The 25,080-nt window shown below is 38.9% G+C and overlaps 1 protein-coding gene across 9 annotated transcripts in view; it reads right to left on the bottom strand.

Moving 5' to 3' along the window:
• Positions 1 to 25,080, bottom strand: part of N4BP2L2 (NEDD4 binding protein 2 like 2) — a 96,262-nt gene that overhangs the window by 55,808 nt on the left and 15,374 nt on the right. For 4 of the 9 annotated variants that reach the window (XR_016019320.1, XM_074330096.2, XM_019749585.3 and 1 more), the window contains exon 6: positions 23,777 to 23,923. Coding sequence is in view for 7 of the 9 variants with exons in the window: in XM_074330096.2 (XP_074186197.1) it covers positions 23,777 to 23,923 (147 nt within the window). In the remaining 2 variants the exon portion in view is untranslated. Of the gene's footprint in view, positions 1 to 303; positions 440 to 6,109; positions 12,792 to 12,913; positions 13,052 to 23,547; positions 23,924 to 25,080 lie in introns of those variants that run through there. The other 5 variants (XM_074330092.2, XM_074330097.2, XR_016019321.1 and 2 more) reach the window with 4 other exon arrangements.

Genomic DNA, 25,080 nt, shown 5'->3' with positions numbered 1-25,080 from the left:
ACATGACAATCAGAGAGCACTGCTGAGTTGGGTAAATGTCCCCATGCTCTGCCCCCAAACTACAGCAAAGTCTCTTGTCCTGGTTTCTTATTAAAATGTGAAATGTAGTCAAACAAGTGACTAAAACTCAGCCTATTTTTAATCACGCCTTATAATGTTTTTAATATATAAATTAAGAAGGAAATCAACTTTCATATAACTGCCTTAAACTCTCCATGAATTGCTCTGGAGCCAACATGGCCACTGCCAAGGATGCAGACTTCCTGATGAGCTGTGAGAACACTGCAAGCCCATGTTACTCACCGTGAGTATGTCCTGGGAGGACCTTTGGGGTGAATGGTCTCCACACCAATGAAATGGCTGACAGCCAGGAGGCCTGGATGCTAGTCCTAGTTCTCCCCGAATCCAGATGGTACGTTATTGGGTCTCATTTTCCTATCTGTGAAATGTGACATCTGAGCTTGATGTCCTATAAATCCGTTTTAGTCCTAAAACTCCATTTTTTAACATGTCAAATAGAAATTAGTAGTATGTTTAGTTTAGTTTTTGGTTGTTTTTTTTAATCCAAAGTATACCATAATAGCACCTCATTAATATTCACAGTACTCAGGAGAAAACAAAGAGGTATTATCTTTATATGTAATATTTGAGTCATGAACTGGGACAACTCAGAAAAGGTCACAAAACTGGCATAGTGAGAACAATGAACCTAATTTCTTGACTGTGTTTGCAGTATTCTATTCACTGTATTATTTTTGTTGCTGCTTTTGTTATATTCAGAAAGCAATGTGCTTTAACCCTTGTCACCCCCCAATCAGCCAATTTGCTCTCTAATGTACTCACACCTACCCTGCTCAATCTCTTACTGCTGGACGTCACCACAGATCCTTTCCCCTTCAATTCTATTAGAATAATAACCAATGACACTTGATCATTTGCTTCCTATGGCTACGTCTTAGGGTTCCAGGTGCAGTATTTGCCTCCTTTTCTATATAATTTCTGTTAATTTACTATATAAATGTCAAGCCCATACAGAAGATCTGTCACTATCATCTTTACCATTATACAAGTCCCGAGTGGCTGAAAAGGACACCATGAGCTACGACAGTCTGGGACCATCCTCTCTCTGTGGCCTTTCTTGCAATCCCTTCTAGACTCCCAAGCTCTTGGTCCTTGAAATCAGCGAATGAAATGGTTTCCCAAGTCCTCTGAAGACGTAGATGTGAACGCCCCTTGCACCCTCCCACTGCGGGCTCCCTGAGCAGAGCGTCCGGCCCTCGCTGGGTTCTCCACAACCTACGCCCTCTCACTAACCTGCCTGACCAGAACCTCAACCAAGTGCATTTGCTCCCAGCTCCCTGCACAGGTTTTCAGACTTGTCCTTAAAACCAGCAGACACAGAGACACATCTACTGTTAATTCAACATGTACAAGTCACACTCTACTCCCTGTATCCAGGAAAGATGGGGAGAGGGTGGAAATTCTAGCCCCCAATCAGTTCCAGCCTATAGCAGAGGTGAGGCCAGCGCTACTCACGTACCACCAGGCACTCGCCTCTCAGACTCTCTAGGACTCTACCTATCCCAGAAAGAATTAGGAGAAGACTGGGGAAACCACAGTTTCTTTATGCACGTAAAACCTGCCATGGATACTCAAGAGTCCATGACTCTCAGAACTTAAAGGGCTAAAATAACCTAAAATAACCAGTCAGTACACTTCTGTGGCCACAGTTTGTCAAAACACTTACCTTCTTCAGTACCATTTGGCATACAATACCCTGAACCCCTCCTAATTGACAGCCCAGCCTCTTCTCTAGGACCCCCCAAGACCCATAAACGAATGGGTTAATGACCGGTACCCACAGGTCCACAGGTTTCCCCTCTAGCACAGAAACCGGCCTCAGTTCTGACCTGTTGGTACCATGCAATCCACGCTCCCAACACCATGAGTCCTGGACATTTCAAGGGCCCCCTTCAGGGACTCCACAGGGCTTCCTGGGCCTTTCCTGCCTTTCCCACCCAGCCCGGGAAACACAGTGGACCCTGACAAGGGACAGAGTTGGCACTGCCCCCTCAGCCATCAGCCCACCAGCTCCTTTTCCTTCACATCATCTCTGGCAGAGCTAGCCTGGAACACAGTGGATGAGACAGCAGTGGCGATGGCACCCCAGCGGCAGTCTAGTGCCAAAAGGCTCTGACTACTCACATTGACTACCCTCACTGATTGCCACAAATAACACATGAAGGCAACTCTAGGGGAATCAACGGTGAGTAGTCAGAGCCTTTTGGTCAGGGGCCCACCAAGCACCTAGACAGCCAGGAAGAGAGCAGACATGCCAACGGGCCCACCACATCAGCTACTAAATAATCTGAATGTTCCCTCTGCAAAAAGGAATATTAACCAAGCTACCTCTGGTTTGTGACCACCCTTTGACATATCTAAGCCTCAGCCCTGGGAAAGATGATACTGGTTGACTGTGCCAAGAAGTGGGTCAGTTAGCTGACATGCCCCCAAATTCCAAATGCACACTCAAGAGCCATTTTGCAATGACCCCTCCCTCAGAGGGCATTTCCAACAGTAAGAATTCTTGAATTTATCAGCTACCTTAAGAATTTGGGTTCTGGCCTGATAGTGCCTTCTCACCATTCCTGCCCAAGACTTGACAGGCCAGCTCGTGTTAGGGAGGGGCGTGGCGATGAGTTCCTATGAATGGAAGTAGACTCCTGCTTACCACAGACAAACCAGGCCTTTTCTAATTAAGAAAAAAAGGAGTTTGACTAAGTAATATACTGAGTGACCTCGCATGCCTGAGATGCGTGCACTTCAGGTTCTCCAGGATACAGAGAGATACGTGAGTTCAGGAGAACCCATGGTCCCCTGATAAATACTGGTGCTTTTAGTAAAGGAACAAAAACAGGAAAGCAAGGAACACTGCTCCACCAGGACAAAGGTGCCCTCGTGCACTAACTGTGTAGATAGGCTAATCATTCCACTTGTCTTTTAGTCCATTCAGACAGGCCCCTTGCTCCAAAGTTTCTTGTTTCTTGTAACCTATATATTCGACAGCTAAAATGACCCAGCTAATTCTCTGTCACATGGAAAACCAGGCAACAAAAGTCACTCTACCCTGAGATGTTCCACCCCAAATCCTTTGTAACCCTCTCTGGTCACTACTGAAACTCAAACAAATAATCAAATTTGATCCACCAAGAGATGGTTAAACATAAACTGCACTGGACCAAGGTTCGGGCCACCCTGGAGCAGAATTCTGGGGGAGAAGTGGAGGTGAGGCTACCAGAATGGGCAGGCAGGTTTACCAGTAGAGCAAGCCCCAAACTCTCTTTCTGCCTCCACCAAAACACTGCTGGCCAGGCCGCCTCGGGCAGCTCAAGGTACTCAACAAACATGACAAGACGTTTGGTGGCCTTCCAACTAACTGGTAAGATGTTTCCGTCAATATGCCCCATTCCAAAAGTGCTACTTAATCAAACTGCTATCCATGCAGATGCCAGCCCACGGACAGTTTGCTGTTGGCCGCAACCGAAGTTTGCGTACAGAAATTGAGAGGAAGTTATAAAAAACTTTTATAGCAACCTGACAGAGTAATTTTTATGTTAATGATAAAATATTCGACTTGTATCTTTAAATTTTTTCTAGTAATTCACTTTATTATACTTTACTAAAGTTTTAGACTGTGGTGGATTGGAAATTTTACACAACTTATCTTTCACCACAGTCTGAAAAGCACCTATCTCCAAAATGAATGTGACTATGACATCTTTTTGCTGAATTTTCTATGGTGACCCCCACATCAGCAAGACAAAGTCACAGTTCGTTAACATTGTGTGTTCAGGCTCCTTAATCTGGCCTGACTTCTGTTCTAGAGCAGAGCTTCACAACAAGTGTGCTTAGCAAAGCCTCAAACAGGTGACAGGTCAGACCACTGAATGGAGCCTGTGGCAGATGGAGTTCCCAAACCCTGGGATCATGCTAAAGAGCAAAATTCCACTCAGTAAATTTGCAGGTCTAATTGGCTTTGTTAAGCAATTCACAAATCAGGCAGCATCCCACCTCAAAGCTAGAAGGGCACTCTGGGTTGTACAAAATGGAAGGTTTTTGTAGGCAGAGAGAGGGTGGGACAAGAAAGAGTACATTATTTCAGGAAGGTCACCTCCCCTTAGGGGAAGGCAGGCGGGCTCATCAGACAGATGACCTCACTAGTGCTGACCAGGGAATTCTAGACTTATTGGCTTAAAATTCTACTCCTGGGAGAGGATGAAACTTCAATTAGCTTAGATAGTAAGTCTTAGGGAGGTTTTGCACAAGTGACTCCATTTTGGGCCTGTTGTTTCTTTAAGAACCAACAGTCTTGGGAAGAGTAGCCTAGACCATTTACTCCAGCAAATTCTAAAATTTTGTTTTCTGTGTCGTAATGTGGAAAAGGTTGAGAAGCACCTGATGCCTGGAGTTGTCTCTTACTACACAAAGACCAAATTTGATGCTTCAAACACCACAAAAAGTCTGCTTTTCCACCATACCCAAATTTGTGTTTCCTACCCAGACCGCTCCTCTGCACCTCCAAACACACTACATAGTCGACATCTGCATTTAGATGTCTAAAGGCACCTCAAACTTACCATGTCCAAAACTGCATACCTGTTTTCCTTCCCAAATGTGCTCCCCCTCCATCACATCTCAGTAACTCCTCTCATACCCTCTATTCGATCTATTCAGCAAATCCTGCCAGTTCTAGCTTCAACCACTCCCCACCACCTCTACATTTATTCCCTGAACCCCAATCATCTCTCACTTAGATTATTTCAAGAGCCACCTAACTAGCCCCGCTTCCACTTGACTCTCTAAAACTGATTCTCAAGACAGCAGCCAAAACTGACTTATGTAACTTAAAACACAAGTCAGATCATGTCACTGTTTGCTCAGAACTCTCCAAAAGCCTCCCATCTCCAGCAGAGTAAAGGCTTATGTCCCTTCAATAATTGACGAGGCTCATATTATCTGATTCCTTCGTCTTCTCCTTCGCCGCACTGAGCAGTCCCTCATCAGGGCCCTCACTTGCAGGCTCCTGCTCTCCCCTCACTCTTTGTTCATTCATTCTCATCATCTTCGTCTTCAAGTCCCTGCTCAAATGTTACCTCATCAGTTAGGCCTTTGCAGATCACTCCGGATAAAGCCCCACCCTCCCTGCCAATTTATGCTGCTTCAGTTTTCTCCACAGCACTTACCATCTGACCTGCGACATACATGTTCACTGGTTTAGGGTCTGCTTCCCAGCACTGTCTCCAGGAGGGCAGAAGCTTTGTCTGCTTTGTTCACTGCTGTATGTCTGTCACCTAGAAAAATGCCTGGCACTCATGAAATACTGTTGGATGAATAAATACCTGTGGAACTAAATGCACACTGTCTCTTGCCGCTGAGACTTTGATCATTCTGTTGCTATCGCCTACAGGCCCCTTTCTCCTATCCTTCCTCTCTTGTAAAAACCCACTTTTAGGCTAGACGTGGGCACCAACTCCTCCAGGAAGCCTTACCTGAACCCAGTCCTGTGCATGTCATTCACTGACCACCAATCCATTACTCAACAGTGGAAAACATCTTACACCCTCTTCTCACTGCTGGTTCCCCTTTCTGAACCACATTCCTCTAATCAGGAAACAGCATTCCACCCCGGGACCTATCGCTTCCACCTATTTTCCTCCTGCACTGAGTACTTCTACTGCATAAATGTCCAAGAGTAGAGACACACCTGAGGCATTAGGAAAACAAAAGGTGCTCTAATGTGCACTAGGCAAGACAATTCAAGCAAGGAGCTTGGTTGTTTCCCACACTTTCCAGGTTCTCATTACTGCCAAATGCCAGAGGCTTCTTCCTGGCCCTATTCAGTCAGTCCCTTGAGTCTCAAGTCCAACTTACACCCATCAGGGACTCCCCCCTCTCCGTGGCCTCGCTGATGCCCGTGCTCTGCTCTGTACCTTGGCCAAGCCCTGCCAAATCTGATCCAGAGTAACAGTAACTGCAAATCTTCCCAAGCTATTCCCTCCCGCCCACCCCCCACCATTACCAACCTCCACTCCACATCTTTCAAGGACAAACAAGGTAGGGAAGGCAGACAGAAAGCTTCTAGTCCAATTGTGTACCTTCAAATCAGTCGTCCCCCCCGTGCCCACACACACACAAACCCATATATACACCAAGAAAGGATACCAGTAAAGCAAGCCTCCAGCATTTCGCCACCACTCACAGCAATGGCTTGCTGTCACCCTCGTATGCACCCAGCCTCTCGACTCTCTGTGTCTCCAAGGTTGCCTTTGTTTCGTATTTGTTGCCTGAACTTACGTTTCCTCAGCATAATCTTTGGTGTTTTCTGAGACTTCTGGTTATGGCTCTTTTACTGCCTTGGGCAAGGTTATCACCTGAGCTTCGGTACTGGAGACCTACTACGGGCTCTGTGACGTAAGCAGGTCTAACCCAGATCCTATAAGGAGAGAATTCATATGACCAACATACGTTTCCACAATTCCACACCACAGCACCTGACCAACATCTTCCTTAGAAAGTCTCAATGGCCAATTAGTTAATTAAAAACTAGCTGCTTTCTCTTCTGATTTCCTTTCTCCACTGAATGCTATTTATTCTGCCTACAAATAACCTCATTGTCCCATAACAGAATTGCTTCTAAATATAAAAATTTCTACTTCACTGTAGAAAATAATTTAAGTGAGTCAAGAAGAATATGTTGTTAAAATTTAGTATATTTTCATTTAAAAATAAACAAATGAGGTACTAGTAATTATATCTTAAAAACTGCCTCTCATACCTTCCAACATATACCTTCTTCTCCTTTGTCTACTGAATCTTGTGACAGTTCTATAACTTACCTAACTGTATTATAAAAATAGAAAACCAACATCTACTCAAACTGATATTCCCATCTTACATGGCACATTTCATAGGAGCCCAGGCTGCAATTAACTAAGTTTCACATAACCACAGGTAAGCTGATGTCACACTGTCACATAAACATTACACAGGATGTCATGAATGAAAACAAAGGAAAAAGTGGCTTACTACTTTCATTACGTCTGACATTAAGAACAACAAAAATTCCTTGGTTTTTCTTTGAAAGAAATGGGTTCATGTGGGCTGGCCAATACAATGCTGTGTGAAACTAATCATACCAAATCTGCCAATAAAGATGAGAATATCAAACTGATTTGATCATACCAACAATCCATACAACGTAGATGGAAAACAGTGCCACGCTCATGATAAAAAGGCACACACATCAGCGTTTTTATACTATTCCACGGCTTACCTCCTGTTGTCTATGTTAATGAGGAATGGGACTATCTGATAACCAAAAAATCAAACTTTATCCTTCTAGATCTCTCATAGCATTGCTAACTAGTATAAAAATCAACTGTTTTGTTTCATTCTCTGCCCACTACTAATGTGTATCAAAAGTGAAGAGGTGAGGGGCGGCCAGATGGCTCAGTTAGAGTGTTGAGCTCTGAACAACAGGGTTGCTGGTTCGATTCCTACATGGGCCAGTGAGCTGCGCCCTCCACAACTAGATTGAAGACAACGAGCTGCAGCTGAGCCTCAGGAGGGGTGGCCGGATGTCTCAGATGGTTAGAGGGTGAGCTCTCAACAAGTTTGCCGGTTCAATTCCCACAAGGGATGGTGGGCTGCATCCCCTGCAACCAAAGATTGAAAACGGTGACTGACTGGACTTGGAGCTGAGCTGCGCCCTCCATAACTAGACTGAAGGACAATGACTTGGAGCTGATGGATCCTGCAGAAACACACTGTTCCCCAATATTCCCCAATAAAATTTTTAAAAAAAAGTGAAGAGGTGAAATCATCAAAAGGCAAACGAAATCACAGAATTTCAAGACTAACACAAGAGTTACCTCAGCTGAAACTCTAACATACTCATCTCACTTCATCCATCCAATAAACCTATGTTATAGATTGAGAAGATATTATCCTCATTTAATTATGAGGAAACATTTCAGAAAATTAAGTGATTTGCCCAAGTTGCAGTCAGAACTGCAACTTACCTTCAAATACTGTGCGCTCCTAAAATAGGATGTTTCTGCCCTTCACAACAATCACTGAGGTGTCTAGAACATTCTGAAACTATGGAACTCAACTGCACTGTGAACACTGTGAAATGCAGTCATGCAACCCACTATATACTTCTTAATACAACATATTCCATTTTCAGAAAGATTGAATTAAAAATTCACAACCCTGAACCAGTCAAATGTCCTCGCTGACAATGAAGGAACTGTCTTACACGTGCCTCTCAACTAGCTACTGTGATAGCTGTGGATTAGTGTGCTAGGGCTGTGACAAAGTACCACAGACTGGGTGGCTTAAACAATAAAAATTTATTTCTCACAATTCTCGAGGTTGGAAGTCTGAGATCAAGGTGTCAGCGGGTTTGGTTTCTTCTAAGGCCTCTCTCAACTGGTAGACAATGGCCTTCTTCTTCTGGCGTTTTCATATGGTCTCTCCTTTGTGTGTCTGTTTCCTGATCTCTTCTTCTTCTGAGGACACCAGTCACATTAAAGCCCATCCATATGACCGCACTCTATCTTAATCACTTCTTTAAAGGCCCCGTCTCCAAATACAATTACATTCTGAGGTACCGGAGATTAGGACCGCAACATAAATTTTGAGGAGACATAATTCGGCCCGTAATACTCTACCCTCTGGCTCCGGCAATTCATGTCCTTCTCATATGCAAAATACATTCACCCCATTCCAACAGCCCCCAAAGTCTTCATTCATTTCAGTATCAACTCTAAGTCCAAAATCTCATCGAAATATCATTTAAATCAGGTAGGGTGGACTTGAGATATGTGAGGCAAGATTCCTCCCCAGCTGTGAGCCTGTGAATCTACACAAGTTACCTACTTTCAAAATACAATATTGGGACAGGCACACAATAGATATTCCCATTCCAAAATGGAAAAATGAGAAATAAGAAATGGGGGCGAGGTCCCAAACAAATCCAAAACCCAACAATGCACATTTCGTTACATCTTAAGGCTGAAGAATAATCCTCTTTGGCTCCATGCTCTGTCCTCCAGCCCAGGGACATGGGGGCCTTGCCTTCCAGTGTGGTAGTCTCATCCCCCCTGAACCCAGTTTGTCGTACTTCTGACTGCATGGTGGTAGTGGCAGCCCTGCCAACCCCAAACCACCTTCTTCTCATCTCTCAAACAACACACGTTCACAGCCAGATAGCTCCACTGACTTGTAGAGTCTGACAGGACTCCCTTCATTTCATCCTGTCTGGCCCCTCGGTCCAGGCCAGCAGTGTTTCTGTTGGCATAATCCATCTCTATTCCACTGGGACGGCCTAAGGGATTCATAAGTCACATGCCTATAATCTCTTTAGCAAATCGCTGCCTATCAACAAATTTGATGTTGTCTCCAGAACAGATCATTTTTTCACAATATACATAGGCTGAGAATTTTCTAAATCTTCAAGCTTTGGTTCCTTTTTGCTTAACAATTCCTTCTTCAATTTACATCTCTCCTCTTGAATTTTACTATAAGCAGCAAAGAGAAACCAGGCCTTAACTATAACACTTTGCTTCAGAATCTCAGTTCGAGTTCACCACTTACAAGTGCAATATTCCAGGACAAAACACTGGAACACAATTTAGCCAAGTTCTCTACCACTTTATAACAAGGTGGCCTCTCCTCCAGTTTCCAATAACATGTTCCTCACTTCCATCTGAGACCTCAGCAGCAGCGCCTTTCACATTTATATTTCTACCAGCATTCTGCTCACAATCATATATGTGTATCTCTAAGATGACAGAAGCCTTCTCAATAGCTCTTTCAGAGCCCTCACCAGAATCTCCTTTAACGTTCATATTTCTACCATCTCTCAAGGCAAGCTTGGCTTTTTCTAACACGCACTTGAAAACTCTTTCAACCTCTACCATACCACTTAGAAAGCTACTTCTCCATTTTTAGGGATTTGTTAGAGCAGCAGCCCACTTTCCCAGTACCAAAATCTGTTAGTTTGCCAAAGCTACACAATACCACAGACTGGGTGGCTTAAACAAAAGAAATTTATTTTCTCACAATTGTGGAGTTAGAAGTCCAAGATCAAGGTATCAGCGGGGTTGGTTTCTTCTAAGACCTCTCTCTTTGGTTTGTCTTCCTCCAGTGTCTGTGTCCCAATCTCCTTGTTATAAGGACACCAGTCGTTGTGGTTAGGGCCCAATCATAACCTCATTTTATCTTAATTACCTCTTTAACGGTCCTTTATCCAAAAATAGTCACATTCTAGGTATTGGAGGTTAGGACTTCAACATATCTCAACACACAATTCAGGCCGTAACAAGATGACACTACTCATATTCACTTATGGCATGAATACTGAATATTCACTCTTACCCAGCCATTGTGCTAGTTGATGACCTTACAATGGTGAACAAAATAGGTACAATCTGAGTCACAGAGCTTAAAAATAATGGGGTAAAATAATCATATACAGGCAGACCTCAGAGATATTGTGGGTTCAGCTGCAGACCATCACAATAAAGTGACTATTACAATAAAATGAGTCACACAAATTTTTGGTTTCCCAGTACATATAAAAGTTATGTTTACACTACACTATAGTCTGTTAAGTGTGCAATAGCATTATGTCTATACAAACTATGTACGTACCCTAATTAAAAATCCTTTATTGCTAAAAATCACTAACCATCATCTGAGCCTTTAGGGAGTCATACTCTGTTTGTTGGTGGAGGGTCTGCCTCACCTTGATGGCTGCTGACAGATCAGGGTGGTGGTTGCTGAAGGCTGGGAAGGTTGTGGCAATTTCTTAAAATACGACAACAGTGAAGTTTGCATATTGACTTTCTTTCATGAACAATTTCTCTGTAGCACATGATGCTGTTTGATAGCATTTTACCCACGAACTTCTTCCAAAAGTGGAGTAAATCCTCTCAAACCATGCCGCTGCTTTATCAACTAAATTTATATAATATCCTAAGCCTTTTGTTGTCATTTCAACCATCTTTACAGTATCTTCACAAGGAGTATCTTTTATCTTAAGAAATCACTTTCTCTGTTCATCCATAAGAAGCAATGGAGGATCATGAGATTGAAGCAATTCAGTCATACCTTCAGGCTCCACTTCTAGTTTAGTTCTCCTGCTACTTCCACCACATCTGCAGTTACTTCCTCCACCGAAGTCATGAACCCTCAAAGTCATCCATGAGGGTTGGAATCAACTTCTTCCAAACTCCTGTGAATGATGCTAGTTTGACCTCTTCCCATGAGTCACGAATGGCATCTGAAATGGTGAACCTTTTTCAGGAGGTTCTCAATTCACTTTGCCCAGATCCACCAGAGAATAGGCAGCTATAGCCTTACGAAATGTATTTCTTAAACAATAGGATGATCCATGAGCTGCAGAATGGATGTTGTGTTTGTAGGCATGAAAACATTAATCTCGCCCAGCTCGATCAGAGCTCTTGGGTGACCAGGTGCATTGTCAATGAACAGTCATATTTTGAAAGGAATCTTTTCTTCTGAACAGTAGGTCACAACAGTGGACTTAAAATATTCAGTAAACCGTGTTGTAAGCAGATGTGCTGTCATCCAGGCTTTGTTGTTCCATTTGTAGAGCCCAGGCAGAGTAGATTGAGCATAATTCTTAAGGACCCTAGGAGTTCCAGAACGGTTAGTGAGCAATGGCTTCAATTTAAAGTCACCAGCTGCATGAGCCCCTCACAGGAGAGTCAGCCTGTTCTTTGAAGCTTTGAAGCCAGACATTGACTTCTCCTCTCTGGCTATGAAAGTCTGAGATGGCATCTTCTTCCAATAAAGGCTGTCGTGTACACTGAAAATCTGCTGTTTAGTGTATCCACCCCCATTAATTATCTAACTAGACCTTCTGGATAACTTGCTGCAGCTTCTGCCTCAGCACTTGCTGCTTCACCTTCATTTTTATGTTACGGAGATAGCGTCTCTCCTTAAACCTCATGAACCAACCTCTGCCAGTTTCACACTTTTCTTCTGCAGCCTCAACTCTCTCAGCCTTCATAGAATTGGAGAGTTAGGGCCTTGCTCTGGATTAGGCTTTGACTTAAAGGAATATTGTGGCTGGTTTAATCTTCTGTCCAGACCACTAAAACTTTCTCCATATCAACAATAAGGCCATCTCGCTTTCTTACCATTCGTGTATTCACTGGAGTAGCACTTTTAATCTCCTTGAAGAACTCTCCCTTTGCACTCTCTACTTGGCCAACTGGCGCAAGAGGCCTAGCTTTCAGCCTATCTCGGCTTCAACATGCCTTCCTCACTGAGCTTAATCATGTCTAGCTTCCACTTTAGTGAGAGGCATGCAGCTCCTCCTTTTACTTGGACACTTACAGGCCACTGCGGGGTTATTAACTGGCCGAATTTCAACATTGTTGTGTCTCAGGGACTAGGGAGGCCCGAGGAGAGGGAGAGACGGGGAACGGTTGGTTGGTGGAGCAGTCAGAACACACACATTTTCGATTAAGTTCGCCATCTCATACGGGTGCAGTTTGTGGTGCCCCTAACCAGTTACAGTAGTGACATCAAAGATCACTGCTCACAGCTCCCCACAGCAAATACAGTCATAATGAAAAACTCTGAAATATTGCAAGAATTACCAAATGTGACACAGAGACACGAAGTGAGCAAATGCTGATGGAAAAATGGCACTGATAGACTTGGCCGACACAGGGTTGCCACAAACCTTCAATCTGTAAAAAAAAACCAGTATCTGCGCAGTGTAATAAAGCGAACCACAATAAAACAAGGTTTTGTGCCTATACTCATACAAATTAATAAAGTATGAGAGCACACAACGTAATTTAGACCTCACCAAGCCTGCTATGTCCAAAAATGCCTCCTCGAAGAGTCCAAATCTGAAGGATGAGTATAGAAGAGATATACGCACATTGAACCTTCCAGGAAGAGGAAACAGAATAGAACATTCAAGGAAATGTGGTGGCCAGTAGGGCTGGAATACATAAAGTAGTAAGAGTCATGAACACAAGGTTGGACAGGCAGGTAGGGGCCACTATCAACCTGGGTATTAAATATCACATTATGGCTTTTGATCTTTGTCCTAACAGCAACGGGAAGCACCTAGAAGGCTTTACACATGATCATATTTTCATTTTACAAAGATCACTTGGGCACAGAGGAACAATTAAGGGCTTCTAAAGTGTTAGTAATGTTCTATTTCTTGACCAGGATTCTGGTTACATGGATACGTTCATTTTGTGAAAATCTGTTGAGCTATACTTATAATTTAAGCACTTCCTATATGTACATTATACTCAGTCTGGTTAAATTGTGGAGAAAAGGGGTTAGAACAGAGCAAGTATTGACGTGGGGATCCAGTCTCAGTAAGAGATGATAATTCAAACTAGAAAGATAGCAGTCAAAAATGGAGAAATAGACTCAAGAGATATTTCAGTGGCAAAACCCACAGACCCCAGCTGATGGACTGAATATACAGGAGAAAAGAGGACATCAAAGAAGATTCCCAAGTTTCTGGCTTGCAGAAATAAATGGATGGTAGACACATATGCTGTGTAAGGAAGTCCTAGAGATCCAAAGGTGGGAGAGAAAATTACAAGTTCAATTTCTCAGCCTTAAAAGTAGAAAAGTCAGGTAGGCAGTTAATACAGGCTGGAGCTCAGAGGACAGGTCTAAGAAGAAAATACATTTGGGGGGGGGGGGGTGTCAACATTGTTAACAATATAGAAGCACTGGGTATAAAATCCTTCAGCAAGCATTTGAGTTCCTACAGTATTACAGGCACTGGTTTAGATTTTGTGGGTACAGCTATGAACCAAATAAACAAGGTCTCATGAAACTTTTACTCTAATTTAGGAAGACCCCCAACAAATAAGCATCAAATAACTTCAACTACTAATAAGTACTATGATGAAAACAAAACAGGACAATGTGAAAGGGGTGGGCTACTTTAGATAGGAAGTCAGGGAAGGCCTCTCTGTTGAGGTGACATCTGAGGTGAGACCTGAATGGTGAGAAAACGCTAGGCATAGGAAGAGGAGAAGAGAACAGCATTCCAGGAAGAGAAAAGAACCAGTGCTTAAAGCAAGATCAAGCTTAGCTTGTATGAAGAATACAAAAGACAACCAGTATAGACAGACTGCAGTAAATGAAGAAGACAGGGGTGAAGACAGGGCCAGGGAAGAAGCCAAGGACCAGAGATTATGTCAAGTTTAAGCAGGAATAATGTAAAATTATAGGGTAACAAAGCTGTAAGTGGGGAGACTACTGTCCAAGTGAGAAATAATGAAATCTCCTGGGGAAAGCAAAAAGTAAGAATAGGAGATGGTCTAGAACTGAAACTTAAGGAACTCTAGAAACAAAGAGCAAGAGGAAAAGAAAGCAGCAAAGGAGACAGAGAAGTACTCACAGAGAACAAAGATCATGTCAAGGAAAAGTATTTTAAGGAAAAAAAAATGATCTAGTCAAATGCTTGCTGAGAAGTCATATAAGAGGAGGACTGAAAAATGCTCAATACAGAGAAACATCTAGAGACCTTAAAGTCTCCAGACTTTAAGTAGAACGACAGGGGCAGAAGCTAAAATAGAGAATGATAGGGGTGGAAGCCAAAATGGAGTGAGTTGAATTTAGAGTTGAGACAAAAAAGACAGTTGGTATAGATAGTTTTTTAGAGAAGCTTGGCTGTAAATGAGTGCTGCCAATAAAGAGGGACTTTAAAAAAAAACCTGGTTGTGTTTAAATGTGGACAGACCAAGAAAAGAAGACAAGACTGAAGTTACAGAGAGAAGAAATAATTGACAATACACAGAGATTCTTGAGAAGGTAAAACATGCAATCCAGAGTTACAGGTAAATGCATGAACCTTAGATAAGAGGAGGGCTACCCTATCTATTGAAATAGAAGGGAGAGAAGACAGGATGGATACAAATGGGGGCAGAACTCAGATCGCCCAACTCTTACAATGTTTTCTTTCCATCTAAATCAGGCTACAAGCATTTTGAAAAGTATCCTAAGTAGGACAACAAACTGATAAGAAAAGTTAAATTGAAGTTATTTAGCCTGAAGACGGCAAATAACTCAATATATATTATTTTCCAAATAGAGGATAACTATATGAAGATATGTGTCAGTACCAGCTATTCTTTGTTGCTATTGATTACCAACCTCTATTAGTGTACTCATACCGAAGATTTAAGCACTTGATTTTTTTTAAGTGACCCTTAGGAATACAGTTCTTTGGAAGAAGGGTTCTGAAAAATGCCTGTGAACTTTTTTTGGACCACTTTAAGATTAGGATAAATACCTAAAGTATTTAAGTATTTTTCTCAGAGTGTCCTGAGAAGTCTTACACAAATTGTTAAAAAAACAAAAAGACTCTAAGAGAAAAATCATAAGCCCAAAGGTTGCTTTCCTCATCTGTATTACAGGATTTAATTTCATGATCATAAATCACAAATATAAAGACAACTGGTGAGTTTCAAAATCTGGAACAAACACCTCTAGACACCCACCAAGTTAAATGAATGAATAAGCCTTCGTCTCCACTGGTCTGGACACTCTTTTCACTGGCAAGTTTCAAACACAACTAATTCACACTCCATCTTCACGTTTCCTAAATTACAAACTGCCTTATAAAGTTGCTTTACTTAGATCAATGTGTCCTTAATATCAAAAGGTTGTTAATTGTTTTAGGGCGAGACAAGGTCTAATATTCAACAAATATTTATTGACTCTTATTAAAGGACAAAGTTCCAAAGACCTAACAGTGACCAAGGAAGACAAGGAAGACCCTGCTTTCATGCACTTATGGTACAAGATAATTTTTCTTAACATAAATCATGGCCCTAGTGGTCTTTCAACAGCAAAAGGGAGATGAGGAAGGTGGAATACCACCTATGACCACTATCCTTCTAGCCTTAACAATTTCCTATTATTCCCCACAAATTGTTTTTCTCACTTTTGAATTAATTCAAAATGTCTAGCCCAGACCTCCTGTCACATTTCATGTAAATACTTCAATTTACTTATATTGGAAATGAAATGTTTTCACCACATCTTTGCCAGTGTTACACTGTACCCAGTGTTTCCATTACCTCAATCCCATACTATACTGCTTTCTAATTTCCTGAATTGAAAACTACCTTAATCTATTCAAGAAACCAACACTATTTTTTCTTTCAGGAAGTTTTCCCTATTCTAACAAAAATTACGCCTCTGATTTCACATTTAGAAACAATAAAAAAAAAACACGTATCAGGTAATTTAAAAAAAAAAAAGACCTAATCCTTCTATTTTTAAGTTAACTAAAACAAAATAAAGCTAATACTCAACAATAAGAATTCTTCATCTATAAAGGTTTTCCTTATAAAACCTAATTAATTCAATATATTAATTAATCCCAAACCTACTAATTCAACATAGCAAACATAACTGGCTCCTTATTGTTCTTTAATTTTGGGAAATTACTTTAAACAAACATAAAGGGACAAAAAGTCTTTAATTCTTCAGAAATCGAAAAAATGGACATCTACTACCAGCACACTTAAGTAGTAAGTGGACCTTAAAAGGAAAATAAATTAAGACCACTTACACATAGCGTTGATCTATTTTAGGAAATACTGCCTCAAAATTAATCAGCAAAACAGCTTATGTAATTTAACAATCCATTTATTGAACACTATGCATTTTAAATAACTAAAATCAGAAAATATTAAATTTTAAACATCAAAGCACAGCAGCATATGTAAAAATTCAATTGAAAACATGTTGAAACATGATTATCAATTATATCAATGTATATTTTTGTAGAAAACATTTAAACACTAAATTGTATAAAAGTCTCTACTTTCAATCTTGACTTTAAAAACAGCATTCTGAATAAAAGGCCACTTTCAGGCTTCTTCACCCAACTTCACTGATAAATCAACATACCTTCAAACCCTATACATCAAAGGTACTGACTGTAAAGATGCACTTAACTCTTCACTGGAATTTCTTTCCTGCCTTGAAAAAATAAATTTTTTTTAAAAAGACTATGTAATTTAAAAGGTAAAATGGCATATAATGAGGAATATATGATGTAGATTTGAATTCCAGTTGCATCTCTCCCTAGAGAAATTATGTTTGACAAGTTGCTTAACCTGTTAATTTTTTCTTTATAAAACCCTTACACATTGTTATGAAAAATTACAGACCGTTAACAATCACATTTAAAATAGGGCTTGGCACGGACAAGCATTAAATAAATGGCAGCTACCTAAATAAGTATTATTAATTTAAGGCTTGGTGCTAGGTATTAACTTCCTATTGACCATTATAGCAACATTGCAGAATATGAAGACCCACCCATAAAAGTTGAAATCAAAATAGCTATCAGTTTTCCTTCAAAATTATTCAGTTCTTTACGATGGGCAGACTGGAGATTCATGACATAATAGTGAATTCCGTAACAGCGAATTTCCAACTACGACTTTTCATCTAGTCTGTCATCACGATGCTAAAGTACTATAAAAGAATTTTTTCTGAAATCCACACAGCCAAGTACTACTATGCCAAGCTTATGGGATTCCTAACAAATGAGTAACACATTGATAGATTTTTATAAATCTTTCCAAGTACTTTTCATATTAAAGTTCTATCTTAACCACAGGGTCAGAAAACTAACTACGAAGGTGTGACGGTAAGTTTAACACAGTTAAGTAAGGTTCAAAAGAAACAATGAGTGCAGTGGAACAGAGGAGGGAAAAAATGTTACCTCTACTTTGTCAGTCACTTAACATCTCATCATCTTCATGAAAAATGTTATGAGGTTATACAAAGATAGCTGAGCAGAAAATGAATAAAAGAAAAAAAAAAACCCATGTATACAGAAAAAGATTAGGAAAGAAACATGGTTTCTAACATTCTTAAAGACAAAAAACAAAACAAAGTATTAAGAAGAACCCACAATCCCTTCCCAAAACCAAATTTTCTCTCATTTTGTTATACTAAAAAAACTGAAGAGTTCAGAATTATAATTGAAGAGACAGTAACAAAGTTGTACAATTATAATTACTAGTTGCAGATGAACTAACCCCAAGCGTAAAATTTTCATTTTATATGTCCTGAGAACACAGTTAAATCCACAAAAAAAGAAAATTCAAATAAAGTATATTTCAATGGACTCTATTGAACACAATTTTAACCATAAATGAACAGATTATTCCTACTTTTTTCCCCTTAGTTATTAATAAAGTTGAGAGGCAAAAACCCAACAACTCATCGCACAACCTCTCTGTCTTTTCATTAATTTACCAAAGTTCAATTACAAAAACATGGAAATATTAACAACCGGACAACAGTCCTAGACAAAGTCTTTAGTTACTCACCAAAATAATGCTTGTGTCTAGTTCTAAGATTAGGGGTCAGACGATGGCTGTGTCCATACTAGATAAAATAATCTATATTGTTCATGTTTAAATTTAAAATAGCTTATTACAGTTACTGGATTCTGTACTGGGAAGTATATTATAATATGTAATTATTGCAATTATCACATTTGGAAGGGTTATCATTCACAGAACAATATATGTAACGAGGAAAGGGAAAAAAAGAGATGATTTCTAATCTAAATGACTAAGATAGACTTTTAAATGTACCAAAAAGTCAAAACTTTCCAACAGACACAGCCTTAGTTTTGAGAATAACTATTTATTCTTGAGGACCTCTTTCTAAAGAGTTATTTATGCTATTCTTTCCCCTTGCTTCTGTGCATAATTTAACAGTGACAGAGCATAATGAATTTCCATAGGAAATATATTCAACATTAAGCACACACACATGTATGTTCCATTACAAAAGCTATGCCATTCAGTGTAATCTAAATAAAGATACTGAGTGTAAATTATAACCAATCTATAACAGTTATAGAGTGTTCTCTGAACTTGCAAAAATCATAAACTGCTCAAGGTTTGCATTAAAATTTACAAATAATGCAAAAGTAAAATTTTTTTAGACTTTAAAACACTTGGCAATTTTAATCAACTGAATTGAATTAATGTAAACGCTGCTTTGCAAAGTGAAAAAGGGAATAAAAAATATACAAGACAATCACTAATTATTCCTCTTTCAGAATCTATTTCAACAAATTTAATACTACTACTTATAATCCTTAAGAACGTTTTTAAGGAGACAATGTAGTACACACAGAGACCAATTGTTTTCATAGTAGCTTAATTTGAAGAATATAAATATTGGTATGCCAATCTTATTTAATTGGTAAAGAAAACCATCACATAAAAAATACTCATTAATTAATATAACCACTCCTTTCCCTGTCAATTCATAAGCTAACAATTTTAAAGGAAAAAATTTTTATTTACAAATTGTAACCCATTAAGACTTAACTCTAAAAACCACTAACTCAATCTGCTCTTCCTGCTGCCTCCAAAGATTTACTCTAAATGGTCACAGTAACAAAACTAGTATTTTGTTATGATTCTAGACTAACAGGTGTTACTCTATTTATATGAGTTGCAGATGTTAAAACAAAAAAAACAAAAAGACAGGAAAGGAAACTTCATCCACGGCTGGAACACTACATAAAACTTCACTAAAGGCTAGTGCCGCGAGCAGCAAGCAGAGCCTAGCAAACCTATCTGGTCAAGGCACTAATACATAAACTACCACATTTCTTTAAGAGTTTTGAGAGAGGAAACAGAACACTACCAATTTTCTTTATAAATACTTAGAAAACCAGACTAAGAAAAATAAGACATTTTTGAATAACAAAAACTCGAATTTGGTCAAAACAAGTACTTTATATCCTTTGAAATTATGAACTCTTCAAAAACTCTATAAATAAAACTGGAAAATTCCATAAACTATATTAATTAGGCAAAAGATGAGCAAACTTCTGGTACTTATAAACCACCTTTATCACTCCAACAATATAGCATATATAACCCAATCTCCTGAAAACAATCTGATTTTAAAAGACATAAACATTTTAAAACTAATATTTTCTTTTAAAAAGGTGAATGCTGAAAATAAAGATGATCTATTTAAAAAGCAATATGAAAAGTTCAACTTAATTACAACACAAGTATTTTTATTAACAGGATTATGACATAAAGAAAATTATAGGGGCAGCTGGTTAGCTCAGTTGGTTAGAGCACGGTGCTCTTAACAACAAGGTTGCCGGTTCGATCCCCGCATGGGCCACTGTGAGCTGTACCCTCCACAACTAGATTGAAACAACTACTTGACTTGGAGCTGATGGGTCCTGGAAAAACACGCTTAAAATACATAAAAGTTTAAAAAAAAAAAAAAAGGAAAAGTGATTTTTACACCAAGCATATGAAAGAAAAACAACTTAAACTTACTAGAAGTTGTACTGTGTGTAACTAAAATGTATTTCACCTTAAATATGGTGACTAACACCCAGTTTATTTTTTTTCAGGGAAATCAACTCAGAATGGGAGATGGCAGCTGGGGCTAATCGATTAAGAATATATCTGAATAGAAAATATACATACGTATATCTGACAGTAGAAAAAATTTTGATGACAATCTTTAATTGGCAAATTTCATATTTTATGGATTTTTAACACCAAGCAATGCCTTATACTAGGGATTTGGGTCTCTTTGATTGCATATTCATTCTTCCATTCTGCTACTGTTCACAAAATAAAATTAGCCACAATTCTTGGGGTAACCATTAATTTAATTTTGTCTTAACAACAAATGGAAAGTCTTTCAGAATGTGAATTTCCCTGCCTCAAAACGCATTTAGGGGCGGATGGCTGGCTCAGTTGGTTAGAGCGCAAGCTCTGAGCAACAGGGTTGCCAGTTCGATTCCCACATGGGCCAGCAAGCTGCACCCTCTGCAACTGGAGTGAGGGCAAAGAGATGCCGCTGAGCTCCCAGGCAGCCAAATGGTTCAGTTGGTTGGAGCACATGCTCTCAACAAGGTTGCCTGTCTGACTCCCACAAGGGATGGTGGACTGCAGGCCCTGCAACTAGAATTGAACATGGCACCTTGAGCTGAGCTGCCACTGAGCTGCTGAGGGGTGGCCACCATCATCATGGAATGGTGGGCTGCGCCCCCCCCCCGCCCCCCCGCAACTAGATTGAAAATGGTGACTGGACTTGGAGATGAGCTGCGCCCTCCACAACTAAGGCTGAAAGGACAACAACTTGACATGGGTCCTGGGAAAAACACACTCTTCCCCAGTAAAGTCCTGGAAATACACACTGTTCCTCAATAAAGTCCTGCTCCCCTTCCCCAATAAAATTTTTAAAAACAAACAAACAAAAATGCATTTATAAAAATAAATCAGTAATTGATTAATGATCTCTGAATGATGATTATTTAGTACTCAGAAGACTTATTATCTAACATAAACAAGTTTTCTCATAATTTATATCTTCCCAAGGCAATTCTCTACTTACTTAACATAAATTGGGCTAATTAAGAATCTATTATTCAGGGGCCGGCCTGGAGGCTCAGGCAGTTGGGGCTCCATGCTCCTAACTCCGAAGGCTGCGGGTTCAATTCCCACATGGGCCAGTGGGCTCTCAACCACAAGGTTGCCGGTTCGACTCCACCAAGGGATGGTGGGCTCCGCCCCCTGCAACTAAGATTGAACATGGCACTTTAAGCTGAGCTGCCGCTGAGCTCCCAGATGGCTCAGTTGGTTGGAGCGCATCCTCTCAACCACAAAGTTGCCAGTTCAATTCCTCAACTCCCACAAGGGATGGTGGGCTGTGCCCCCTGCAACTACCAACAGCAACTGGACCGGGAGCTAAGCAGCGCCCTCCACAGCTAAGACTGAAAGGACAACAACTTGAAGTTGAACGGCACCCTCCACAACTAAGATTGAAAGGACAACAACTTGACTTGGAAAAAAGGCCTGGAAGTACACACTGTTCCCCAATAAAGTCCTGTTCCCCTTCCCCAACAAAATCTTTAAAAAAAAAAAAAGAAAAAGAAAAAAGAATCTATTATTCAAAAACCATAAATATATAGTACTATTACTCCTAAACAAAGTTTTATAAAGACAGGGAAAAGGACACACAAGACATATCTTACTTTCACCTGTCCCCAAATGAAATCCTTTTAGGCTATTTTCCAGATATGATAATTTATATAATAAAATACTAGGAAATACAAGTCCAAATAACCAAGAAGTATTACTCTGAAACAAAAGAATACATGAAAATAGTGGATGAAGGAAATGTGTGTATGTATAATACAAATATCTATATATACTTACACACAAAATACGAGTTAGCATATTCCTACTACATAATTTGTTAAGATGAACAAATACATACAAACATACATGTGTTAAACAAGATAAAGCAAGGTCATACGAATTTAAGTGTAAACAGAATTGAATAGTACAAATAAATGGGAATAGTATTCTTATCTCTAAAAGAAATATAATAAAGACCTTGTTGATAACATTGTGTTTAGTTTTGAGCCCAGCAACTTAATATTACTTAAAAAGTAATATAAAGATGTGGGAGAACATTTAAGCAAAATGGAAAAGAATAGTAAAAGGTTTTAAAACAACATATAAAGAAGGATTATCAGATTCAGGATGGGCTGGTTTAGGAGAAAGTTGAAAGGCCATGAAATGTCATATAAAACTTACAAAGGGTCATGATGATTATTTTTAAAAAATAATCATGTAATTAGCTGGTATTTTTTTCCCCTAAAAAAGAGTAAATCAAAGCAAAGATTAGGATGAATTACCAGATCTCTGAAATGAATTCCTCCTGGTTTTTAAATTTAATTGAAGGAACACAATCTAACTATCCAGTGAGATAACGGTTGGCTCTCCAGGAGAAATAAAACATCCTACAAGACAAACCTTCGCATAATTACAACTAAGGAGCAGTCTAATATAATAGATTTTTACACTAGAATTATGCAGTGCTTAATAGAAAAGAGTGATGCGTATCAGAACAGCCTGAGATTTCCTAACTATAGAGTGATTTCCCTACGTGTCCATCCCAGAACTAGAGGGTGTGGGGGAGAATGGGGTGGCTTAAGAATGGTGATGAATATGTATACATAGTTTATGAACACGTAATTATGGAGAAAACTTCCCAGGTGACTGACACACCTGACGTATGGCATTTGATGGAGAATTTTAACTGATATGCTAATTATAGCTTGGAAATATTTTGTTACACAGATTAATTTGCGGAAACATAATTTTACCTATATAATAAACAGGGAATCAACTATGGTGCCTATAACCAGTTAGTACTTCTTGTATGTTTAAGGTATTTAAGGAAAAATACTAAAGTTTTATGAAAAGTTAGATTTCAGTATGAACTAGAAAACTGTTCAACGTTATCTACAAAATAGATAATTTTGTTTAAAATTCAATTGTAGAAAAACATTCTATTTCTTACCCACGCAGGCACCTTCATAATAACTGAAGGTATTACAACAAAAGATTATAAAAACATTTAAAATACAATTTTATATAATTTTTATTTACACTTTAGACTTTAAACAACTTGCTGAGAACATCTTCTGTGAGGCAATGTAGTACTTTTTTTTATTTGAAACTATTTAAACTTCAAAAAAGGCTCACTAATTATTTTCAAAGACAAGCAAAAAAAATGTGTTAGTTGAAGATAGTCAACCTAATGATTATATGTGACACAGATGTGATTATGTGAGCCTAGAGGGCCTCCCCACCTCTGTCCCTCCTCTGTAGGAGGGGGTCTTTGTGTGCTTTTGTGCGCTGGTTCCACTGAATTCATTACAATAGAGATGGACATTTGATATTCATAACGATCCAACATCTGAGCAATCTTCTTTCGAGACACACCGTGTTTATTCCTCCTACCAAAAAAGAAAAGGATTTTAATTCTTTTTAAAGAATGTATAAGCTTAGAGATAAAGTTGTTTTAATCGAGTATAGATTCTAAATTATATTTTACAGATAAATACTAGGAGATACAATCTCATTTATCAACATTTAATACCAAAAAAAATGTATACTGGCTCTCTCAAAGTTTTAAACATTTTAAAAAGATTTAAAGATACCATAAACCAGAGCAAAATGTTAACTGATTCTGGCTTCATCACACAGACTAACTACTGATTCATTCAGCAACCAGTTAATCTCCCCTATTTTTTAATTACAAAATTAAAGATTATGAGACACCATTTTGAGAATTATAGAAGAATTGAGTGGGCTTGTAAGACCTTCAAAAATCAATATCAAATATTTATCACTTTTTAAAAGTTATTTTAGGACACTTCCTATTGCATTTTTAAAACCTATTATCAACACAAAATTATTATGAGAGATATAACAATTTGGACATAGCTTACAAATATAATGTTAAGTGAAAGAAAGTGGATATAAAAACTACATACTACATAATTCTATTTATATAAAGTTTAAAAAATAAACTATGGTGTTAAGGCAAAAAATGTTATAGAAAAAAATAAAGGTGCTTTAAAGAAAAGCAAGAAGTAATTACCAAAAATTGTTACTGGGAAAAGGAATTCAAAAAACTTCTGAGGTGACATGCTTTCATGACATAGGGAATGGCTAAATTAATATTTGCCTTATAAGCAATTTGTCAACTGTTATGTTTATATTTTATGTACTTTTCTGTGAGTTTAATTATGACTACAAAAAGTGGTTTAAAAATTATTCTTGACCCTCAAAGAAGTTTTTACAATTTATTTTACTCTTGTAGTTTTCTGTACCTTGACATGGACATGGCAAAACACACAAGAACATTATTTTACATTTAATGTTATAGTTGATTTACTAATGCTAATTCATTTTACCCAGAAAAAGGACACAGAAGAAATGTTTACTTTTCAAAACTATTGATGTTTGAGTTCAAGATGAGAAAAAAAAGCAAGAGAGAAGACAAAAGACTGAAAAAAAAAAATCTCAAGTTGAAAACTGGCAAGATATGACTAAATCCACAATGTATCAAATTTGATGATTCAATCAATTCTTTACCAAAAAAATCAAA

This window comes from Rhinolophus sinicus, chromosome 16, assembly GCF_057876585.1.
Source record: "Rhinolophus sinicus isolate RSI-liver-muscle chromosome 16, RSI-T2T, whole genome shotgun sequence".
NCBI classification, from domain to species: domain Eukaryota; kingdom Metazoa; phylum Chordata; class Mammalia; order Chiroptera; family Rhinolophidae; genus Rhinolophus; species Rhinolophus sinicus.
This window is presented reverse-complemented; position numbering and strand designations above follow the sequence as displayed.